General features: G+C 40.9%; 1 protein-coding gene across 3 annotated transcripts; it reads left to right on the forward strand.

Moving 5' to 3' along the window:
- On the forward strand, positions 1 to 23,660 carry Bpgm (bisphosphoglycerate mutase). 3 transcript variants are annotated; one of them, XM_042670117.1, is made up of 3 exons: positions 1 to 127; positions 10,348 to 11,009; positions 22,722 to 23,660. In XM_042670117.1, exons 2-3 carry the CDS (start codon positions 10,409 to 10,411, stop codon positions 22,898 to 22,900), a joined length of 780 nt encoding a protein of 259 aa, XP_042526051.1. In that variant the 5' UTR covers positions 1 to 127; positions 10,348 to 10,408; the 3' UTR covers positions 22,901 to 23,660. The 3 variants fall into 3 exon arrangements, with proteins under 3 accessions (XP_042526051.1, XP_042526054.1, XP_042526055.1); XM_042670120.1 differs by lacking the exon at positions 1 to 127 and adding an exon at positions 8,769 to 8,861; XM_042670121.1 differs by lacking the exon at positions 1 to 127 and adding an exon at positions 9,943 to 10,031.

Raw genomic sequence — 23,660 nt, forward strand, 5'->3', positions numbered from 1 at the left:
TTGGCTTCAGGGCTAGAAAAGTGCGTGGATGCCGGCAGCAGCAATGAGTCCTTGGAGGCGCTGGCAGGTCCGCGTCGCCGAGGAGCGGCTGTTGCTGCTGCTGCTGGTGGCGGCGGCTTCTTTGCAGGTGAGTGGATGTGTTGTAGAATATTATTGCTCGGGTGCTTTCCGCTTTTGAATGACGTGGTGTTCAATTTCGGAGCGCGGAGGCCAGCCCTCCTCCCGCCCGAGCTGTTGGTGGGGATCTGATGTCCTCTCCACCCGCCTCAAGCTGAGCCCCGGGGAGTCCCCCAATCTCTCTCCAGTGTCCTGGGGCAGGCCCAGGGCAGGAGGAAGCCGCCTCGGTCGTGGGTCCTAGGCTAGGATGCATAAGAAGTTAGAGAGATGGTGAACTTACCTTCCTGGACGCCTGGGGCTTGATGCGGCCGAGCCTCCCCTAATAGATCCTAGAAGGAATTGGGGTTGGCGCTGTATCCGGGGCAATGGCAGACCTGGCTGTGGATGGATAAGTCGATGAATAATAATGATGATGATGATGATGATGATATGTTTGAAAGGAGAGGAGGTGAACGTATTCAGGAACCAAATCACAGGTTTACAAGAAGCCCTAAAAATAAAAAAAAAAAAAGGGAAATTTTTAGGGATTAAGGGGATGGGGGTTGTATTACCCCAAAGAGATGCATTGTTGAAGTTCATAGACTTTGAATGATAATTGATTATTAGCTAATTGCACTTAAAAAATTGTGGAGGATTTTATAGCTTGTGAATGGTTCTAGAATGTTAATTGAATGGGAGCCCTATGGATGTGGGGGGGAGGGAATCAAAGGTTACACTTTATCAGTAGGTATGAAGGATTTTTTTTTCTATAATAAAAGCAGATCTAGGATCAGTTTGTCTTTTACTTAAAATTTCTCTGAAGCCAGGCTCACACTTGAAGTGGCTCACACCAGAAATCCTAGCTACTCAGGAAGCTGAGATCTGAGCCAGCCTGGACAAGAAAGTCCTTGTGACTCTTGTCTCCAATTAACTACCAAAAAGCTGGAAGAGGAAGTGTGCCTCAGGTGGTTAGAGCACCACCCTTGAGTGATAAAGCTTAAGGGGCAGTGTATAGGCCCCATGTTCAAGCCCCAGTATGGGCACCAACAGAGAAAGCCTACCCCCTAGTCCAGGTTTTATATAATTTTGTATTCCTGTTGGACCTTACACACTGATGTTTCTCTAGATGCTGGTGGATTTTAGAGAATTCCAATTTCAACAAGTAGCTTGGATTAAGAAATGGTCAGTGAGAAGTAAAGACACTTTCGTTTTAGTCTTGAAGCTGTTACTATTTTTGTGATCATAAACAAATCATTTCATTTTTCAATTTTCATGTCTTTAAAAAATGCAGAAATTGCTTTAGATTGTTTCTGAGGTCCCTTTTCATATTTAAAGCCTTGTTTTAAAAATGAAGATGATTAGCTAATTTCCATTGCAAATATATAAGCCAAATCCCCTTGCAGTATATTATCTGCCCATAGATAAAAAGTTTCCAGCTTCAAAGACATAATTCTCTTTTGGGTCCTTATTTAAACCAAACCAAGCCAATCACTGTAGACAATTTGGAAAGTTCCGCCCTGCAATGTGGAAGAACATGTCATCCTTCATCCCCTCAGAGACAAGCACTGGTAGTGTTTGGGTAGAGCATGTAGTCTCTCTTCTCCTTCCTTGCCTGAGATTAAGAAGGCTATTTCTCTATAAGTGATAATGGATACAACTAAATTCATCAATGTACTCATCTTGGTATATCTGCATCTTAGAAAACAGAAGATGCAGAAATGTTGAACGGAATGGTTTCTTGAACATCCTTGGAATGACACCTGGTATGAGGCAATATTTGTATGAGGACACAAGGCAAAAAGTATTAGTGGTAACCAAACCCCTTTCTTTGAAACTTGGCTACAAATGGGGGCGGGGGGGGGGGGAATCGTACTTTATAGACTATAAATCAAATGTTTTATATGCTTCTAGAGCTGTATTTTTTTCATTACCTTCTTCACCCCCATTAGATTTTATTTCTGCTAATAAACTTCTCTCTAATCCCTTTTCTCATTTTACTTTATTCTTCAGTTTTGATTTTACTCATAACAGCAGCCAGGTAAGATCACTTTCATAAATTTATTGGTGTCGGAGTTACTGTAAGTATGGGGGTTAGATTTCAGGGCCTTGTGCTTGCTAGGCATGTGCTCTACTACTGAGCTTCCACACTATCTCTCACTTGTTATTAGAGGGCTTCACTGTAATTTATTTAATCTTCCCAATAGTCTTTTGAGAACTATTGTTTCTTCTCATCATTATGGATATGGAATCTGAGGCTTAAGGAATGTTAACAGTTTTCGCTGTTAGTAAGCAAGCAGAACTGGATGCATGTATTGTGTTAAGATACTTAATGCATCAAATTTCATTTTCCTTGAGAACTGTTCTAATTTATCAGAGACATTGTTAATATTCCTTTTTCTCTGTCCTCAGATATAGCCAGTCCATCTTTTAAAAGTTAGATTCTGGCTGAGCACCAGTTGTTCATGACTGTAATCCTAGTTACTTAGGAGGCTGAGATCTGAGGATTATGGTTAAAAGCCAGCTTGAGCAGGAAAATCCATGAAACTCGAACCTCCAATTAACTACCAGAAAACTGAAAATGGTGCTGTGGCTTAAAGTGGTAGAGAGCTAATATTGAAGGAAAAAGCTCAAGGACAGTGTCCAGGCCCTGAGTTCAAGCCCTGTGAATGACAAAAAAAGTGAATCTGATCATATAAATAGTATTTATCAAAATGAACTTCAGGAAATGGACACAAGAGTTTTTTTTTTAAAGTGAGCCAGGTGCCAATAGCTCATGCCTATAATCCTAGCTACTCAGGAGGCTGAGATCTGAGGGTCCTGGTTCAAACCTGCTTGGGAAGAAAAGTCTGTGAGACTCCTATCACCTATCACCAGTAAAGTACTAAGAAAAAGCAAGAAGTGGTGCTGTGGCTCAAATGGTAGACAAAAAAAACTTAGATTCCTAGTGCAGAGAATGTTAGAAGTTGCTCAAAACTGTACAGTGCGGATTTGGACCAAACCAGTTAAATGTCCTGGAGTGACAAATATTTTTAGCTAAGTGTAAGCTTTAGATCAAAATAATTCTGGTTCTATGCCCCTTAGTTTATATTACTTGATACCATATTTTGATTGCTCTGGTTTTGGAAATATAAGAACAACTTGTTTTAGGCTGTACTTTATCATTTGCCTGTCCTTTATGAGTTGTGATTCTAGAATCTTAAGTCATTAACTTGCAAACACTTGAAGGAAGCAAAGTCTTAGGAATTTTCAATTGGAAGACAGGATGGGCCTCAGCTGGGGGATATGAGACATCATTTGTTTAAATAAGAGGCAGGTGAAGGAAGTGGAAGCCATGTGTGGTGCTGCACACTTTGGAAGCTGTTGGAGATTCTGAACATCTTACAGATGAAACATCAGCCTTGCATCAGTTTCATTCCCCCATTATTGCCTCTGTTCTTGCCTTGCCAGATGAATGCTAATCAAGAAGCATGACTTCAGTTTTATGGTGGCACTTGAGGAAAAGAAGCATTTGTGCATTTTAGTTAAGTTAGCTTGAACTTCTATGCAGAATATAGAAAAAGGTCTTTGAAAGTCCTCTGTATCACCTAGTTATTCCTTTGTTGCCAAGACAGTTGAATCGGAGCACTACTTCTGAGCAGGTGCGTGCTCACCTGTAGTGAGAAGCACCTTGACACAATTTATGGGGATGTCTCGGAGCGAGGAAGTATCTGAATGTGTGAATGAAGGTGGTTAACAAGGGCAATTGCTTTTTCCCTCTGGTTCTATCTCAAACCTATTCCTATGTAATTCAATGAAACAAAAGTTTGTTATTTAGACTGATGTAAATGTGCTCTCGTTGTCTTCTGTGAGGACTCAAAACAATTCTGAATGGGATTCTATTACTCAAAGTTCTTTCAGTTCTGATCAAAACTAACATCTGGTGATTTGGTAATGTTGGGAGTGTCCTATAAATGGATATTAAGGTCACATGCTAATGTGAGTATGTGATCCAGCTAAGCAGAGATCTGCCTGCCTAAGACACAGCCTGTTTTTGTAGTCTATAAAGTGTGAATGGTTTTCACATTTTGACTTGCTGAAATTAATCCAGTAGTAATATTTAATGTGCATGGAAATTTTATGAAATTCTGATTTTAGTGTCTGTACATAAAGTTTTGCAATAACATTTATTCATTTGTATATTACCAAGAGCTGCTTTCAGCGACAATGACAGAATGATACAATTATACGTAATGATGACAGATAACAAATCCTTAAAAATGCACTATTTGCCCTCATAAGGAAAATGTTGCTAAGATCTAAGATAGGTTGTAATATCTTTCACACTTATCTCTTTCATTTTAAGATGGGGACCAGAATTATTATGTAAACCTCACTAGTATTCATACCCCTCATTCCATCTCTTTCTGGAAGTGCTACCTGATCCTCCTAAAATATGCTGTTAAATATCTATAGAGTTCATATAAATATGAAGCATAATTGTATATATATTTTCTTTGGCACAAAGCCCTTATTATGTCACTTTTCAGTCTTATCTGTTTGGGCAAATCTCCTCCTACTTCCTGGTTATACCTTATACTTAGAGTGACCATATAATTTTCCAAGCAAAACACTTAAGTATGAAAGGAGCCCTTAAGGGAGGAAACAGGAAACAGTCCTGGTTTAGACATATCAGCATATATAGCCACCCTGCTTATGCCTGTATCTAGTTTGAATGGGCTTTTTATTCTTTATATGCACCTGTTCTTCATAGCTCCCTTAGGCAGATTACTTTTCTTTTTTTGATATATACCTTTTATTGTAAAGGTGTTGTACAGAGGGGCCATAGCTACATGAGCAAGGCAATGAGTCCACTTCCCATCGAGCATTGTCACCCCCTCCCTTACCCTTTCCTCCGTCATCCCTTCCCTCCCTACTCCCCAGCTCCTCCCTACCCCTGCCAAAAGTTGTAAAGTTCCTTCTCAACACAGTGTCCCTCACATCCCTTGTCACAGTGGGTCATCCTGTATCCCCATTTTCAGTACCTTGTTATTTCCCCTCCCCTCCCCAAATCAGAAAAATGTATACACAAGATGCAGGATACTTTTCTAAACCTCTTACGTACCTTTTCAAATCTAGCTAAAATAGAACCATGTCCATGAAATCTTACTCAGAGATCTCTCCTTGCCTCCTTTATGAATGAAGCACTCCTCAAATTGTGAACTACGTTCATCTTTAGGAACACACACATACACACCCACACACTCACACACAATTTCTTGAGGAAGGAATTGACTGGATTAGATTGAAGAAACCGAGTATGTGGGGTTTCCCATCTGTGAACTATTCATCTCAATATGACTAAAGCATTGAGAAAAATTAACTTCGAAGGACAGAGCCTTTTCGGTTCCAGTGTGGCAGTGTAGCCAAATGGTTTGAGCCATTGGTGTAGTGAATTCCAGCACAGCCATTTACAACCTGTCTTACCTTGGGCAAGTTAAGCTCTCCTCAGTAATCATAGAACCTTCTCCATGGAATGACAGTTGAGGCTTCAAAATAGTCCTGGGAACATGGTAAGGACTCTATGAATGTTGGCTGTTGTGGTTAACGACATCACGCCATCATACTACCATTACAGGTGGGTAAGAAAGTATCAAGACCCCAAACCAGGATGTAAGAGCTGGAGGAAATGCAGTGCCAAAATTTTAATGAATGACTTTCTGTTGATGGGTGCAGTCACCTTGGGAGAGGGGTCACAGCAGTGTGGGGTCCTAGGAGAAGATGGTGTCCCTTTAGTAAGAAGTAACTTGTACACAGTCTTTTGAAAAAAATCAATTCAGTAGATTTGACAAGCACTTGTTAGAGGTGTCAGGGCACTGGGGAAGTTATAGCTAGGGACCAAGAAAGGGAAGGTGAGGTAGAGTTGTGTAAGAGATGTTTGTTGACTAAACCTTTAAGCCAGCACATACTGTAAAATAATCCAGTATCATGTGGTCCCCTTTAGGGGTATGTAGTAAAACTATTGATTAAAAGTAGTTCTTTCTTTTTTGGGGGAGGGGGACCCAGTCGTGGGGCCTGAACTCTGGGCCTGGGTGCTGTCCCTCAGCTCTTCAGCTCAAGGCTAGTGCTCTACCACTTGAGCCACAGCGCCACTTCTGGCTTTTTTCTTTTTGCTATGTGGTGCTGAGGAATCGAACCCAGGGCCTCAGGCATGAAAGGCTAGCGCTCTATCACTGAGCTACCTTCCCAGCCCTAAAAGTAGTTCTTAACTGTCAATAAGTCTTGCTGAGGGATTAAAGAAGAATCTTCAGAAACAACAGCAGGGCTGACTTCACGAAAAACGAAACACAACTTGAGTTTTTTCAAAAATCGTTTTTCACTTGCGGGTAAAAGGTATGTATATTTTAGATCCATTCTCATAAGTTGGGGTGGTCACTATTTGGCCCAACTCTGTGCCTTTGGATTTATATTTTATGAAATGGCAGCCTATTTTTGGAAGGGTAATTTGTGACTGGAGATGATCCTGTGATGTGAAGCTAAGTGAGCCTAGACCCTGATGCCAAGACTAAAATCCACAGGAGTATGAAGAAAGAAGACAGGGATTGGAGGCAGAATAATTAGGTGAGAGGCCCAGTTTGCTACTTAGTGGCCATTTGGTTTTTGGTTTGTTTGATCATTTTTTGGGGTGTGTGTGTGTGTGTGTGTGTGTGTGTGTGTGTGTGTGTGTGTGTGTGTGTGTGTGTGTGTGTGTGTGTGTGTAATGGGGCTTCAACTTAGGATTTCACACACTCAGTTTTTTTGCTGAAAGCTGGTCCTCTACAGTTTGAGCCATGTCTCTACTTTTGGCTTTGTGTTAGATGATTGGATCTGTCTGCCCATGGCTGACTGAGCCTGGATCCTCAGATCTCAACCTCCAGTGTAGCTAGGGTTACAAGTGTGAACCACCAGCATCCAGGTAGGCCATTTGTTTTTGAAAAAGTCAGGATCTCTGTAGAGATCATGGACATCTGTGAATATACTAAGCTCTCAGCATAAAAGTACGTGCTACAAAGCCATGGTGTATAATTATTCTTGGCGTCTACTTTGAACTTGTCCTTGCTAACTTCTCAACCAGCCAACTGTTTTTGCTTTCATGGTTAGCCTCAGTAGCACAAGTAGAATCTATTGATGTTTTTCTGAGTCTGGTCAGCACACCTGCTGATGCCTTGTGCATGTCAGGTGACACACGAAGTTCTAGAGAGCCAGCTGTAAGCCCTTCCTTGATAGCACTTACTCTACCAGGACACACAGAACTACTGACAAGTGCATGACTATGGCACCATGGGGCAGTGCAAGACAGTATCAAGCAGTCCTGACCTATCCCAGGGGGTGAGAAGGGAGGACAGATCTGCCCCGAGGAGGGCCCTCAAAGCCTGGCTCTCAGGCCAGGAGTGTGAGCATCACCTGTATCTTGGAGGGAGGAGAGGAAGCACTGTTCTCACTGATACTGGGGATTTCCATGCACATTAACCTTTGAGAACCACATGCCTAAAGCTAAAAAATGTTTAGACTCTAGAGCTCTAAAGCTGGGTTGTCCAATCCAATAGCTGTTGAACACTTGAAAGTGGCAGGTGAGATGTGCTTTAAGTGTAGAATACACATCAAAAACTGAGAAAAGGAGTAGAAAATATATCCTTAATAATTTTATGTGAATCATATGTTAGAAGGATAGTATTTTCGATCTATAAAGTTAAATGAAATATGGTATTATTATTTTACCCATTTCCTTTCTTTTCCGTGGTACTAAGGTTTTTTAACAGTGCCTCATACTTTCTAGGCTGGTGCTCTACTACTTTAGCCATTCCTCCAGCCCTACTTTTTCGTGGGTTAATTGGAGATGGAGTTTCAAGAGCTTCTCTGCTCAGGCCCAATGATACTCTGGATCCCAGACTCCTGAGTAGCAGTGATTATAGGCATGAGCCACTGGTGCCCAGCTTCTTTTCAGTTTTTGATGTGGTTTTTAGTAGGTTTAAAAATGACATGTGTGACTTATATTATATTTTAATTAGACCCAGCTGATCTGAAGGATGAACAGAGGTTTCCTAAAGCAGGGAGAGAATGAAGTGGCAAGAAGGTAATAGTGACTGGAAGTTACTCAGAGCATATTTTATATATGAATTTTTAGCAGATGAGATGATCGTTTGGGTGTTAGAATATTTAGCCGTGTGTGGCAGTAAACACTTAGAAGACAGGCAGTAGGATCACAAGTTGGAGACCAGTCTGGACTATATAGTGAGATCCTGTTTAAAAAAAATCAAAAACAAAAAAAGCAAACCAAAAATATTTATTCTTCTAATTTCCAGGTTCTCTCTGGTCTGACTCTAGCTTGTTTACCCTCCATCGACTCACAAACTCGTACACCCATCTCGAGGAACCCATTGTCTGGTCTCTCCCAGGTGTAGGACTAGAGCCTCATTAGCCTCATGGTCATTCTGCCCCTCCACAGGCAGTCCCTGATCAAGCTTTTGTTCTCCTCTGTCCATTCCTAGGCTGAGAATAGACATTGTGCTTCCTAGGCCTCTGAGATGCTTCCAACTTGAGCCCTGAACCCTGATCACTCCCCTCTTCTGATCACTGTGTTTTTTGTTCTCTGTGCACCAAAGTTCAAACCTATTGCTTGACAAGAAAGGGGAATTGTAATTCTATGATAGCCTCTCAGTTACTTGCAAATTACCTCATTTCGGTTTCTTTCCTATCCCTGAAGCCTTATACAAAAGAGGGTTCCCCTTTCCTAGGAATTTGTTAAAGAAATTAGTAGAAACTGCTTATAGATTCCAGCGAACTTGGTCCCTGATGGTTGTATAATTGTAAGTGAATCACAGTTTAAGTGGCACAGAAAATCCCTAGTGAATGGAAGTTGCCAAGAATGGCAGAAAGCGAGACTCTGATGTCCATATAATCTTTCTTCCCAGTGTAGAAAAACACTGAGGTGGAGGAGGAGGGCATGGAACATGTCAACCTGGCAGAGTGTATCAGGGTAGACTTCCTGTAGTCCACTGCATGGAGAATGAATGCAGGCTGGGGCTGGGAAGGTGGCTCAGCAGTAGAGCACTTGCCTTGCATGCATGAGGCCCTGGGTTCGATTCCTCAGCACCACATAAGCAAAAAGCAAAAAGCCAGAAGTGGTGCTGTGGCTCAAGTGGTAGAGCGCTAGCCTTGAGCTGAAGAGCTGAGAGACAGCGCCCAGGCCCAGAGTTCAGGCCCCACAACCGGACCAAAAAAAAAAAAAAGAATGAATACAGGCTGACACAGCCAGGTCTGTAGACATCGATCCTTAGACAAGCAGCTGAGACAAAGGGAATCTGAAATCATTTTAGTGCGGTCTACGCCACTTTACTAGATTCTTCTGCCAAGATGTGGCTGGTGTGTGTAGTGTCTGCCCAGTTGGGGAAGAGGAGGCCGGGCCTCCTTATCAGTGTTGCTCCTCCCACCCCACAGACCTGCTCCCCTAATCTGTTCAGACAGGCAGTCTCTCTGCTGCTTGTATTTGATACCGTGTTTTGCATCCGGATTTATTCCTTCCCATAGCTATATCTTGAGGCCGGTAGAAGACTTATTTGGGTGAGTACCACTTTTGCTGTTAATATCACTTTACGTCACTTTTGATGCGTTTTCAAATATTGAGCCAATGTGTTTACATTCCTAACATTTGCTTGTATGTGGTATAGCCTGGAGCATTGATAAACTAGTTGCTACCAATCAGTGATGCATAGGAGAACCACATGGAGTGGTTCACTGAGTTAACATGTTTACAACTTCCATAATAAGAAGGTAGGGCTGGTACGCATTTCTTTCGCCACTGTGGAAAAGCAAAGAGAGAAGGATGCTGCCAGTGTAGAGTCATCTGCTGGGAGCTGGGAGTTCCTAGCTCATTCATTTACACATCGACAAATCCTTTCATTAAATCCTGTCTACTTACCGTAAGTATTATAAACTGCCTTTTTATCTGGCGGAAACACAGCATGCCATTAGAATGAAGTGTTCTGTTTTTTTTACGTCATACAATTAGCATTACTATCCAGCCATGTAAGTCAGCTAGGTTGTCTGTAATTAACTTTCTGGAGAACATGCCTCTAGGTACCACAGTGTAGGAAGCCCGGATAACTGACGTCAGAATTGTTCAAAGGCGTCTCAGTTTTCTTTAGAAACTGGCTGTTGTCAAATTATGGCCCCATTCCTAAGCTATCATTCGAAGGTGTAAAATAACTTGTGCTTTTTTGTTTTTTTTCTCACCAGATGTATTGCTGGTCTTGAACATTATCCCATTTGAAAACACCAAGGAGGGTCAGTCACCAGGATGTCCAAGCATAAACTTATTATGTTAAGACATGGAGAGGGTGCTTGGAATAAGGAGAACCGATTTTGCAGCTGGGTAGATCAGAAACTGAACAGTGAAGGACTGGAGGAAGCTCGGAACTGTGGGAAGCAACTCAAAGCACTGAACTTTGAATTTGATCTTGTGTTCACATCTATCCTTAATCGATCCATTCACACAGCCTGGCTGATCCTGGAAGAGCTGGGGCAGGAATGGGTTCCCGTGGAGAGCTCCTGGCGTCTGAACGAGCGTCATTATGGAGCCTTGATTGGCCTCAACAGGGAGAAAATGGCATTGAATCATGGTGAAGAACAAGTGAGGCTCTGGAGAAGAAGCTACAACGTGACTCCACCTCCCATTGATGAATCCCATCCCTACTACCATGAAATCTACAGTGACCGGAGGTACAAAGTCTGTGATGTACCCTTGGAGCAATTGCCACGATCTGAAAGCTTGAAGGACGTTCTAGAGAGACTCCTTCCTTACTGGAATGAAAGGATTGCTCCTGAAGTGCTAAAAGGCAAAACCATTCTGATATCTGCTCATGGGAACAGCAGTAGAGCCCTCTTGAAACATCTGGAAGGTATGTCCCTACTTTATGTCCCTACTTAGTAGAGGTAGTTAAGTTTGATATAGAGTTAGCCTTAATTGATGCACTGTTTATATAACAGAATTCCCTTCTTTATGTCCCTTGGACCCTTGAGATTAAGAACCATTTGTTGTATAAATCAAAAGTCATATGCCTTTGGCATTCATGGTACCTATACAAAACAAGTTTTTAGGCTTGAGTCACCAGAGGAGCTCAGTATGATGCGGAATATCAGTTTTTGAGTCAGTAGGTCTGGGGTGCAGCCTGAGCATTTGCATTTCTTAAAACATTTCCGGGTACTGCTGCTGCTGCTACTGCATCTGCAGCTAAGGGTTCTACACTTCAGAAGCATTGATCTAAAGGCCCATAAGACTTTGTTGTTGTAAGGTGAGGGAATTATAAAAATGGAATTGAATGTCTTATTTGACTTTTTCAAATTAAGTGATTTAGTTTTCCCACTTTCTTCCAATTTTAAACCATTACAGCTATGTTTTTAGACCTAGGTTTTCTAGGGAATTCTTTTGTGCCATTGCTGTTTCTTCAGACGAGACCTCCTTACTAGGAGAATAGCTGGTTTATTTATTTATCATAACTCTAAAAGCTTGTTATTGAAAATTGCCTTTGTTTTATTTAAGCTTATCTTTGAAGGGGCCCTAATTCAGTCTGTAATCATTTCCACAAAAGAATTTGTGTACAAACTTTAGCAGCATATTTATGAAAACCAGAAACCAGATCTACCAGTAGATCTACCCAATAAGTGTGTCAATTAAATATAGTCTGTCCGCACAATGGAGTATTTATTATTCAGCACTTAAAAGCAATGAAGTAGGGCTGGGAAGGTAGCTCAGTGGGTAGAGTGCTTGCCTTGAACCCAAGAGTCCCTGGGTTCAATTCCTCAGTACCACAAAAGCAGAAAAAGCCAGAAGTGGTGCTGTGGTTCAAATGGTAGAACACTAGTCTTGAGCTGAAGAGCTGAAGAACAATGCCCAGGCCCAGAGTTCAGGCCCCATGACCGACAAAAAAAAAAAAAAAAGTAATGAAGTATTCACATGCTCAGTAACACAGATGAACATTGAATCATTGTGACCATCATACATGCTATGATTTCATTTATAGTACATGTCCAGAATAGGCGTTGTAAGTTAAGAGTACAGTAGTTGTTAGCTAGCATTACAGTGAGGTAGAGGTGAGGATATTGAGAGTAAATGAGCATAGGGTTTCATGTTGGAATGGTAAAAGTGTGCTAAAGTTATGGTGAGGGTTGCAAAACTCAAACTACTATGTTATTGAAATGTACACTTTAAGTGGGTAAGTTATATCTCATCAAAGCTAAAAATACTCAATGGGATTGAAGGCTAATGGAGTTGTCACTGGCTAGAAAACAATAGCTTGTGCCATAACAAAACATGTGCACAGGTCTAGAATGTACAATAAGAAGAAAGTGAAAACAGCTCTGCCAGCTGGGTGGAAAAGGACTCAGGCTCTCAGAGGTGAGTCGTGTTAGTCTTGGCTGCTTCCAGCGTTTTTCCTGAAGCCTTCTTTAAAAGTCGGAGGTATGAAACTCAGTCTCAGAGATGAATAAAATTGAAATAACCTTAGTTTATAATTCAAGTGTGTATATGTACACACTTCATGAAAGTGTGTGAAAGTGTGTATCATCTGTTTGGAAGATAATTAATTTAAAGCAGAGGACTTGGTGTGGGAAGGAGGAAATTGAAGGAATGATGTCCCTAGGGGTAGAACACAAGAGGGCTGGAAGCTGTCTTCAGGAAAAGGGAGACATTTGAGAGGGACAAGCAGAATGGAAGGGATAGGGTTGGTGACAGAGCAAGATGGCAGACAGATGCTCAGGAGGAAAGTTGGTCGGAAAAGCTGCAAGATGCAATTAGATGCATATGAGTGGGTGTGATGATAGTGACTCATCCACAGAATGACGTGAAGGTAGTTTGAAGTTTCCCCATCAACCACCCTACGTAGGAGGACTTTGTGCCCTTTGGGCCTGTGGTATCCCTCGTGGTACCATTGGGGTGAGTCCCCGGATTCTCTGCTGTTGCTCTGATTCCCCTTTCGACTCAACTCCAGAGGACTCTTATTTCTTCTGCATGAAATAGTCTGAGATGGAATTTAGAATCACTTCATGAATTACTTAGCCTCTAAACTTCAGTCTCCATTAATCAAGTTACTTTTAAAGAATACACTGAAAAATAGTGCTTGCTTTTTCTTCTATATCATCTCTGATAATTTAGTGAGATTTCAGCCATTTAAAAATGTATTAACATGTACAGATGCATTTACTCACCAAAATGGTGAGTAAACAATATTATAACGTCTTACTGTCTTCCACACCTGACCTTCTAATTCCCAACCTTGAAGCATTTTACTGACTTTAGATGCTAACTTTTCAAGTCTCAAAAAAAAAAAAAAAAGTGTGAAGCTAGAAGTGGAGCTGTGGCTTAAAAAAAAGTATGAATCTTCTTTAATTAGGCAAGAAATACAAGATTTTCTTATAAGAAGGATTACCTTTCAATTTCTGTGTGTGTGTGTGTGTGTGTGTGTGTGTGTGTGTGTGTGTGTGTGTGTCAAAATCTATCAAAATTAACCACATTAATTGCCCATTTACAGTCAGGTGATAACTTGGTTCATTTTCTGGTTCATACCTGTTAGCTCAGTACAGTTATTAAGTAACATTGCCTTTTCCCTTCACAAGTACCACAGCTACAGTATATTAACTTTCACAAGTATTAATGATCTGAAATGGACATAACCATAAGCATAGTAACAAATGTCAGTGCTCAAATAGGCTGATGGGCCGACCTCAACCCTACCAGATGACTTATTTATGTAATATCTTATAAATTGTATGCAATCGGAGATTGCTTTACTTTTTTTTTTTTATGTTTTTTGAGACAAAGTCTCATTTATGTAACCCAAGCTGTCCTGGAACTTGTAATCTTGCTACCCAGAAGTAGATTGCTGGGATTATAGGAGTGAATCACCTTGCCCAACTAGATTGGTTTACTTTTTGATATGATAATTCTTAATATATTCAGAAGAAAAAACAAGCCATGAATTTTCTTACTATATAGGAAAAAAGTTCCTGCTCAAGGGTCTACTTTACAGATTTGGGGGAGCATAAACAATTACCTACACTATTTCAATAAGTCCAGGTTAAAGTTGGATCTGCCTCTGACTGGTTCAGACACACTTCTCACAACACACTATGAAACCTTCCCACACAGAGCATCCTGCTCTGTAATGTTCCAGACAGGTTGGTGTTACTTTTTCAGTGGTTGGCATAGTCACTTCCTGTTTGCTTCCTCTGGTCCACACTGAAGGAAATGCCAGGTACTAGGCTGAGCACTGGATATGGTTTACACCTTGTCAGAGGAAATGGATTGTTTAGTCTGGGCTCAAGCAAAGAATTAGGCAATTTCAAGTTTAGACTCAGAATGGCAGCAAGACACTCAGGAAAGGCAGACGTGATCTCTTGGGAACTGCGTGCAGCTGTACACACAGCCAGGCAAAGAACCCTGGAGATGAAATTAGAGAATTGGGAGGAAAGGTCAGCTGGGACTAGCTCCTGAGGACCAGGGACTGACAAGCATGTCACCTTTGGCATTTAGTGTGGTATTTTCAGAAGCAGCAAGTTCAAGCTTTTCTCTTGTGAGCAGATATTTGCCTAATGGTTAAAGTTTTCAAAAGATACACCAAATCTATAGACGCCTTTATTTCTCAACATTAAAAACGATTAAGTACAAAATTAAATGGTGGAATGTAGTCTCTGTCTTATTCTAGTTTAGAATTGACCTTCTTGTCATCACATTAAAATGCTCAAATAACCCATTTTCAATGGCTCTCCTCAGCCTATCTTTAAGTTATCCATACATGGTATGCAAATTTTAAAGTATTAAAATTATGGGCCAGTTGCAGTGGCTCCCGCCTATATTTTCAGCTGTTCAGGAAGCAAAGATCAGAGTATCAAGGTCAGACCATGAGAAAGCTGGTTGTAAGAGCTTATCTCCTCCCTTACAGGAGAATCAGCAACACTGCCGTCCAGGTTGGCCACAATCCTGGGCAAAAACATGAGATTCTATTTGAAAAGTAACCAAAGCAAACAAAGACAAGATGGTGGTGGTGGGTTAAAGGATAGAAGGCTGTATGTCCAAACCCTAGTACCACTGGAAAAAAAAAAAGCAAAAATTAAAAATAGGTCGATTGTGTATGATATTGAGAATCTCTTTCAACTCTTACTGGTGAACACAGAACTGTCACCACAAATGGTTGTCAGTTTAAATTTAATTGTGCCTGACTGGACTGGGAAGGGAGTAGAGAAAGGGTAGCAGCTCACAGTTGAATCCACTGGAGCTGTTTCTGTTTTTCTGGTCCGAAGTGTGTGCATTACAGGATTGGGTTTCCTTTCACCAATCTTTCTGTCTCACTAAATGTTTCCTCCTGTTTCCTGAAGTTCTAAGATGTTTTCAAGCAAACTGTTTAGAGAAAACCAAAGAATATAGAGGAGACATTTTATTTGAGTTGTTTACTTATCAGCAGTAGATAGAAACAACTTTTTGTTTCTATCTTTTGTTTCTTAGTTTGGACTAAGAATCTTCCAGCCCTCTTTTTTTCTCTTGTTAAATTCATGGAGAACACAGTCTTTAATCAAGCCCTTACAGGAGATTAGATTTAATTTGAAAGTCCAGAAAGTTAGTTTTCATTCAATTCACCCATGATGCCCACGGGCCAGAATGGCTCAAGGGACATAAACCGTCTTTGAAACAGATGACTTCCTTTGAGTCTTTTTTTCCCTGAAAATGTCAACAATATTGTATCTCTAGCAAAGACCTAAGAGTGCTTCCCCTTACAGATTTTATAGTAATCCTTACAGCCCTTGGTTGCATGTAGTAAGTGCATTTATCAGCTCATGCCTGTAATCCTTGCTATTCAGGATATTGAGACATTGAGGATCATGGTTCAAAGCCAACCCAGGCAGAGAACTCTATGAGACTTTATCTCTAACCAACAAAATGCTGGCTTGGAGGCATGGCTCAAGTATAGAACACAACGTCTGGGTTCAAGCTCTGATATTGGGATGCACACACAGAGATATTCAAATAATAAATACAATTTAGAATGTCTTTTGTTGTTGTTGGTAGTGGGGCTTGAGCTCTGGGCCTGGGCGCTGTCCCTCAGCTCTTCAGCTCAAGGCTAGCACTCTACCACTTGAGCCACAGCGCCACTTCTGGTTTTCTGATGGTTTCTTAGAAATGAGTTTCACGGACTTCCCTGCCAGAGCTGGCTTTGAACCATGATCCTCAGATCTCAGCCTCCTGAGTAGGTAGAATTACAGGCGTGAGCCACCTGTGTCTAGCTCTGGTTCTTAAAATGTTCCAGTCCTTTCAGGAATTAAAGACAAGTAACATGAGTGGCTCATGCCTATAATCTCAGCACTCAAGAGGCTGGGGTTATTTTCCTTAAAAGAAAGATAATGGGAAGAAACCTCCATGGAGAAAATAGATACAGGGGTGAAAACTGGTTCTCTGAAGAACATTCTTAGACTGTATTAAAAAATCTGAGCCAGTTATCAGAAAGGATGTGATACCTGGTCACTCATTTTACTTTCACATGAAGTTCTTGGTGAATGAGTTTTTAATAAGACATACATTAATACCACTCTAATTGGTTCAGCCTTAGGAGTCATATTTGTTTAACTCTCTTAGGATAAAGAATATTGCTTATGCCTAAATTTAGTAATGAGAAATGGCTTCCCTGTAGATTTTCCTAATTTGCTATTTTAAAGTTTCAATTGCTTAAGTTTCATTGATTAGTAACTGATTATTAACCCATTTAAATATTTAAATATTGATTAATCTATAGCGTGAATGGCTTGAGTATTCATTAAAGTAGAATGTCATTTATGTATTGGGAACACTTCTTATTTAGCTTTTTTTGGTAGATAAAGCATTAAGGTTTGGGTAGCCTTTGTTTAGTGAACTCACACCCAAATGTAGTTAACTAAGCCAGGGAAATGAGCCTTGAGGGTGGTGTTAAAGAGAGGACCCGTTGGATCTGCTTAGATCTGAGGTCATGGTCAAAGAAGCAGGTCCCGTGTGGACACTAGGCCCTTGCCAAACACTTAGGACTTTGTTTCTAAGGTCCAGACAGTAATGCTTATTAATCCTTGTCTGTTGTGGTCCCAGTGTGTTAGCTGATTCTATGGGTTTGAGCACTGGACATTTCAGTTCAAGTCTGGAAATACTGGACGCTGATATCTAGTCAGTACCTACCTAGTTTTTCACAAGGGAAAAGCAAAATATAAATCTTCTCCTCTTTTGTGGAGGTGAAAATGACCATATATAGGTGAAATGAACAGAATCTGAGTCTTGTGCTATGAGAATAAAGAAAAAAAATTTAAGCAAGCCTAGGCATTATCCAAAAAAGAAATGTACTCTTCAGTTGACATATATAACTGTAACCCTTCTATGTATACAGTTAAAAATACCTAAAAATAAAAAAGCAAGCCTGGGTCCATTTTTACTGCCTTAATGGTCTTGTGACTTGAGCAAGCTTATTTAACTTTTCTGGATCAGTTTAGTATTTTTAACAGCTGTATTGTACGTAATTCACCATTAGAAGCCAGATGTGGTAGTGCCCACCTGTAGTTACAACACTGATGAAGATGAGGCAGTAGGATTTCAGTCAAATTCAAATTCAACTCTGACCATCTAGTGAAACTCTGCCAAACAACAACAACAAACAAACAAACAAAAAACAAATAACCAATCACCATTGAAGTGTATAATTCAGTGCTTTCAGTAGATAGTTGTCGTATATACTAGTCCTTGGAATATCAACCGTACAATTTCTGGTCCCTTATATAAAAAGACATAGTATTTGCATAGAACCTACACACACCTGTCCTGTACTTGAAACTTCCTCTATATTTAGTTATAATACCTAGAACTATGTAAATACTCCCCACACTGCATTCTTTAGGGAATAATGACAAGAAAATACCTCTGTGCTTAGATATAAATGTAGTTTTCCCCCTCTCAATAATTTCTATCCTTACGTGATTGACTCTGTGGATGAGGAACCAATGGGTGGAGGACTGACTGTATTCAGAGCTTTAAATCCATGACCACAGTCAAGTTTAAAATATTTTCAGAGGGAGGTAAGCTTGGTCAAGGAATACTAAAAAGCAAAATCCTGGTATGATATTTTACAGGACCGTGTCAAATGATAACCGTTACGTATTGCGTATCCCAGAAAGCTAGAAAAAGGATTTTGAATGTCTTCATCAGAAATGATGGTGATAAATTTGAGTTGGTAGACTGTTCAAATGGATTTAGATTGATAGTGTATTTTTAATTCTTTTCAAAAGGGATTTTGTACTCAGCTGTCTCCACTCCGCCCCCTCCATGTTTCCAGCCCAAGGCAGCAACCAACCTGCCCTCTGTCATTGTGGATAAACATTTTGTATGAAGTGTTTCTAGGTTCATCCATGGTGTAGCTTCAGTCAGGACTTCCTGCCCTTTTATTTCTAAATAGAGACACTGCATATATTCTTTGGATGATAGACACTAGATTGTTTCACTTTGGATTATTACGCAGAATGATGTTCTGAAGCTTTGTGCAGGGTTTTTTTTGTGTGTGTGTGTTTTGTTTTGTTTTGTTTGGTGGTGGTGGTTTTTTGCCGGATATGGGGCTTGAACTCAGGGTCTAGCACTGTCCCTGATCATCTTTGCACTCAAGTCTAGCGCTCTACCACTTGAGCCACAGTGCTACTTTTGTTTTTTCCTGAGTACTTTGTTGGAGATAAGAGTCTCATGAACTTTTCTGTCTGGGGTTGTCTTCAAAATGCAGTTCTCAGATCTCAGTCTCCTGAGTAGCCAGGATTACAGGCATGAGCCACGTGCTCAACTTGTGCACAACTTTTGATGTGGACTTATATTTTGTTTCTTTTAGGTACAGGCCAAGGAGTGGAATTGCTGGATCACATGTCAGAAATTTCTAGATTTTTTTTTTTTTTTTTTTTTGCCAGTTGTGGGGCCTGAACTCTGGGCCTGGGCGCTGTCCCTCAGCTCTTCAGCTCAAGGCTAGCACTCTACCACTTGAGCCACAACACCACTTCTGGCTTTTTCTGCTTATGTGGTGCTGAGGAATCGACCCAGGGCCTCATGCATGCAAGGCAAGCACTCTACCACTGAGCCACCTTCCCAGCCCAGAAATTTCTAGATTTTATTCCAAATAGCCTACAACCTTTTTCACCCATCATTTTACAATGCATAATGATTCTAGTTTCCTGTCTATAATTTGTATATAATTTGACTTTTATTGTAGCCATTCTAGTGGGTAAAAGGAGGAGGGTATCTCCTTGTGGTTTGAGTTTGCATATCTCTGAAGGCTTTTCTGGTGGTTGTTGACTGTTCATTTATGTTTGGAGAAACATTTCTTCACATCTTGTGACATTCATCCCTTTACTTTTGATGTATAATACTTGTTCATATATTTTAGATATAAGTCCTTAATCAGGTGTATGATTTTTTAAAAAGAGAACTAAAAAACCTCTTCCTTTCTAATCTGGGTGCCTTTCATTTTATTTTCTCACCTAGCCCTGCCTAGAACTTCTATACAATATTGAATAGAAGGGCAGTGCTAATCACAATAGAGCTCTGTCTCCTAGAACATGTCCTAAGGTTTATTAGTTAGCACAGAATCTCTAAATGATGAATCCAAAATGTTGATGTGAATTTTTACTTTCTACTTTTCCTGGTAAACTTTAGTGAAGCATGATCATTTTTCTTACTTATTGCCTAACAAATTGATTTCTACAGTAAACATTTAGATTGAAAGAATTTATAAAAAAAATCTAGTGAGCAACATGTTTACAAACTCTGGGAACTGCAAACATGGATCTTGAAGAATAGACAAGTCTTCTATGTCCCCATGACTCCAGGCCTCTGAGCTACCTCTGCTTTTCTCAATCAGTAATTCATTGCTGCACTATTCACAATAGCCAAGTCATGGAAACAGCCCAGATGCCCTACAGTGGATGAGTGGATCAAGAAAATGTGGTACAATAGAATTTTACTCATCTATTAGAAAGAGTAATGTGCCATTTGCAGGAAAATGGATGAACCTACAAAAATTATGTTAATTGAAGTTATTCAGACTCAGATAAACAGCACATGATTTTTCTTATCTGTGGAAGCTAGATCTAAAATGCAAACAGATATGATTAACATATACAGGTTTTATACATACAGACACAAACTGATTAAAGGATTGTACACTTAGGGGAGGAGTCCAAAGATGTAATTCTTCTGAACATCTAATGAACTGTTTAACACAATGAATACCCGGACGCAGAAGCATGTTTTTGTGGGGAAGGGTAGGGAGGCACAGGAATGGAGGGAGAGAAGCTGAGCAAGTGCAGGCAATGTATTCAATGTACATTATGTACAGGTGAGTTACGTAACTTGAATATAGGGACAGGCAAACGAGGGAGAATGATGGGAGGTGACATTGATCAAGATGTATCGTGTACTCATAACTTGGTATATGGAATTGTAATCTTTGTACAGCCACTTCATAATTTATTTTTAAAAAGCAAGATAAAGGAAGTTGGTGCTGGAAGAGAATTTCCAAAGGGAAGAATGGTCATGGGAGGGACACATGTCCCCTACTGGCAATCTCCAGGACTTCCTATTGGATTTAGGTGTGCCAAGTGCTGGATTCTAAAGCCTCCACGTCACCTGGTCCCTAAACTGCATGCTGCTGCATCACCCCATCCCCACTCCCCCCACCCGCTCCAAGGGAGGCACAGGGCACCTGCTGCAGCCAGCTGCCAGCGGGCTTTTCTGACTTGACTGAGCCAGAGGTCCCTTAGGATCTAGAGCATTCACCATCGTCCCTGCTCACCAGGTGCTGTGAAGCCTGACTGTCTGTTCTTGCCAGTGTGAGCATGTGGCGGTGATCCCAGGGCCTGGTAGTCATCACACTAAGGCCAGGGTTTGGCAGGGCAAAGCAGTGACTCAGCAGCTCTCCCTGTAAATCTCCTGCTTAGAAGGGAAAGAAGAAACTGCCACACACATTTCATGTGTTCTCATATAAGGCATCCTTTCCTATCCCACAGCAGGTAGAGATGCTGAGTGTGGCAGAGATCGAAGGCTCAGAGAGATTACTTGCCCAAAATCATAGAGACAGAATACTTGGAAGAGACAGCCTTCCAAAGTTAGGATCCCTTCCATTGAGTATGAACAGTTTCTGTCCCAGACATGAAATCCTTACTGCCCTCCAGCACAGGAAAAATCCACAATAACTCTGTGGGGGTCTTAGCTGGTACTTATGGCCAGTAACTAATTAAAATGACAAAGTATACTGATAACTAACTGGTAATTACTAATTCTTCCACAGATAAGTAAAGACAAACCCTTGGACTCTCCTCAGAACTTGCACTACTTAGATTCAGTCTATTAATATAGAGCAGAAACTATGAATGGACTTTAGAAGTTTAAGCAATTAGTTTTATATATTTTTAAAAAACAGAAATTTGAGTGCTTTTAATCTGCAACACTATCTTCTCCCTCCCTCTCTTCCTGTCTCCTTACCGTCCTGCTCTCTCTCCTTTCCATCTCTCTTCTCATACCTCACTTTTGCCTATTTTGAACTCCAAGCAAGACTTGAGAGCAATTACATTACACAGGAGCGAGGCTCTGTATGATCCTTTTATGATGGCAATGAAGATGAAATGAATGAATACATATAAAATGCTAGCAATATACCTGGTATGTTCTCAGAATGTTAGCAGTTTAGCTCTAAAAGTAGTAATGTCTGTGGCTCATACCGGTAATCCTAGCTACTGTGGAGTCTGAGATCTGAGGATGACAGTTCAAAGCCAGACCAGGCAGGAAAGTCCACAAGACTCTTCATGTAACTACCAAAAAGCTGTGGCTCAAAGTGGTAGAGCAGTAGCTTTCAGCACAAAAGCTTAGGGACAGTGCTCAGGCTCTGAGTTCAAGCACACTGTCACATATGTATGCGTGCGTGCGCGCGCGCGCACGCACACACACACACACACAAACACCACATAAACACCCTCTATTCAGAAGAAAAATTAACCTCTATCTCACAAGTACTTAACAGAAGTACTTTACACTTACCTTCCTCTGCTAGCAGTTGGGGTATTAAGAGACAATAGAGCCAGGCCTGTTTACACAACAAGCTACATAGTCCTTTCTACTTCCCCCAGGCTGTGCATCTGGGCACCTAGGGTAGAATTCCTGCTGGACTGGGCTAGCCCAGGCTGTTCCAAGCTCAGTGCTGGGACACTTAGTCACTTTCATGTCAAAAGAGCTGGATTCAGAGCTTAACAAAGTCCTAATTTTATGAGCAGAATAGAGAAGAAGCTGAAAGCAGCTTTAGAAAGGAAATACCCCAGAACTGGTTACCCAGAAGGCCTGTACTGTTGATGTGAATTTCTATCTAAGTATACTCCTCCTCCTTCCCTTCCCTCCCTTTCTTCCTCTCTCCCAGTTTCTCTATCCTGAAATCATAGCTGTTACAGTTGGAACCTTACACAACACCTGACATAGTCTTAGAAGCAAGGTTAAAATATGGGTCTAAGTCAACAGGTAGTTAAACAATTAAACAGAACCTTCTCCTGAAATTGTGTCTCACCCTGACCCTTCCTCTTCTGACCCACAGGTATCTCGGATGAAGACATCATCAAAATCACTCTTCCCACTGGAGTCCCGATTCTGTTGGAGCTGGATGAGAACCTGCATGCTGTTAGGCCTCACCAGTTCCTGGGTGACCAAGAAGCCATCCAAGCAGCCATTAAGAAAGTGGAGGATCAAGGAAAAGTGAAACAAGCCCAAAAATAAAGTCCTTTGCAGTTCTGTCGAGGAATAGATGCCAAAGGAGTGGCAGGCATGCAGTGTGTTCTGGGTGCTGATCTATTTTTCTCCCTCTCTCTCTTTCCTGATTGCATCTTCCCTGGGCTAGGCCATGTGGTACAGTTGGTGTAGGTAGCCAGGTAACTTAGCCAGGTCCAGAAAAGGCTTTAGGATGCCTAAGTGCTCATGTCATAAGCCTTAGGAGTTAGCTTCCCTTACCAAACCAGTAACCAGTAGGGTTTAATCAAGGTTGTTAAGTGTCTGAGATGAGAAAGTAAAAAGTAGAGATGAAGGTTAAGGTATTTTGTAGTTTAACAAATCATCCCTGAGTAATTGACACTTTTCCAATAAATCAGTTTTTAATAAGACTTTCTGAAATGATAAGTATTTCTAGGTAACACACTATGCATAAATATTTATTTCTAGTCTTTTCCTCGAGGCAAAGGGATGCTTTGTCAGTTAAGATCAGAATGGGAAAGTCACAGATGGGTCCCTTCAAGAAGGCCAACTCCCGCCTGAGGAGCATTAGCAAGGCCCTTTAGCCTCCTTAGCGCAGTTATCCTTGGTTTCACATTCAGTAGAATTCCTCTTTGGCCATTAGAGTGAGCAAGAATATAGACATTGCTGGGTGTTTATGTTCCTTTTTTGTTTTGCTTTGGTGGGTTGTTTTTTTTTTTTTTTTTTTTTTACTTTGATCTTTGGGTACTCGTAGTTGGTTGCAAATAAAATTCTCTGACAAAAAAAATGA

This window comes from Dipodomys spectabilis, unplaced genomic scaffold (assembly GCF_019054845.1).
Source record: "Dipodomys spectabilis isolate Male_0828 unplaced genomic scaffold, ASM1905484v1 ptg000519l, whole genome shotgun sequence".
NCBI classification, from domain to species: Eukaryota; Metazoa; Chordata; class Mammalia; order Rodentia; family Heteromyidae; genus Dipodomys; species Dipodomys spectabilis.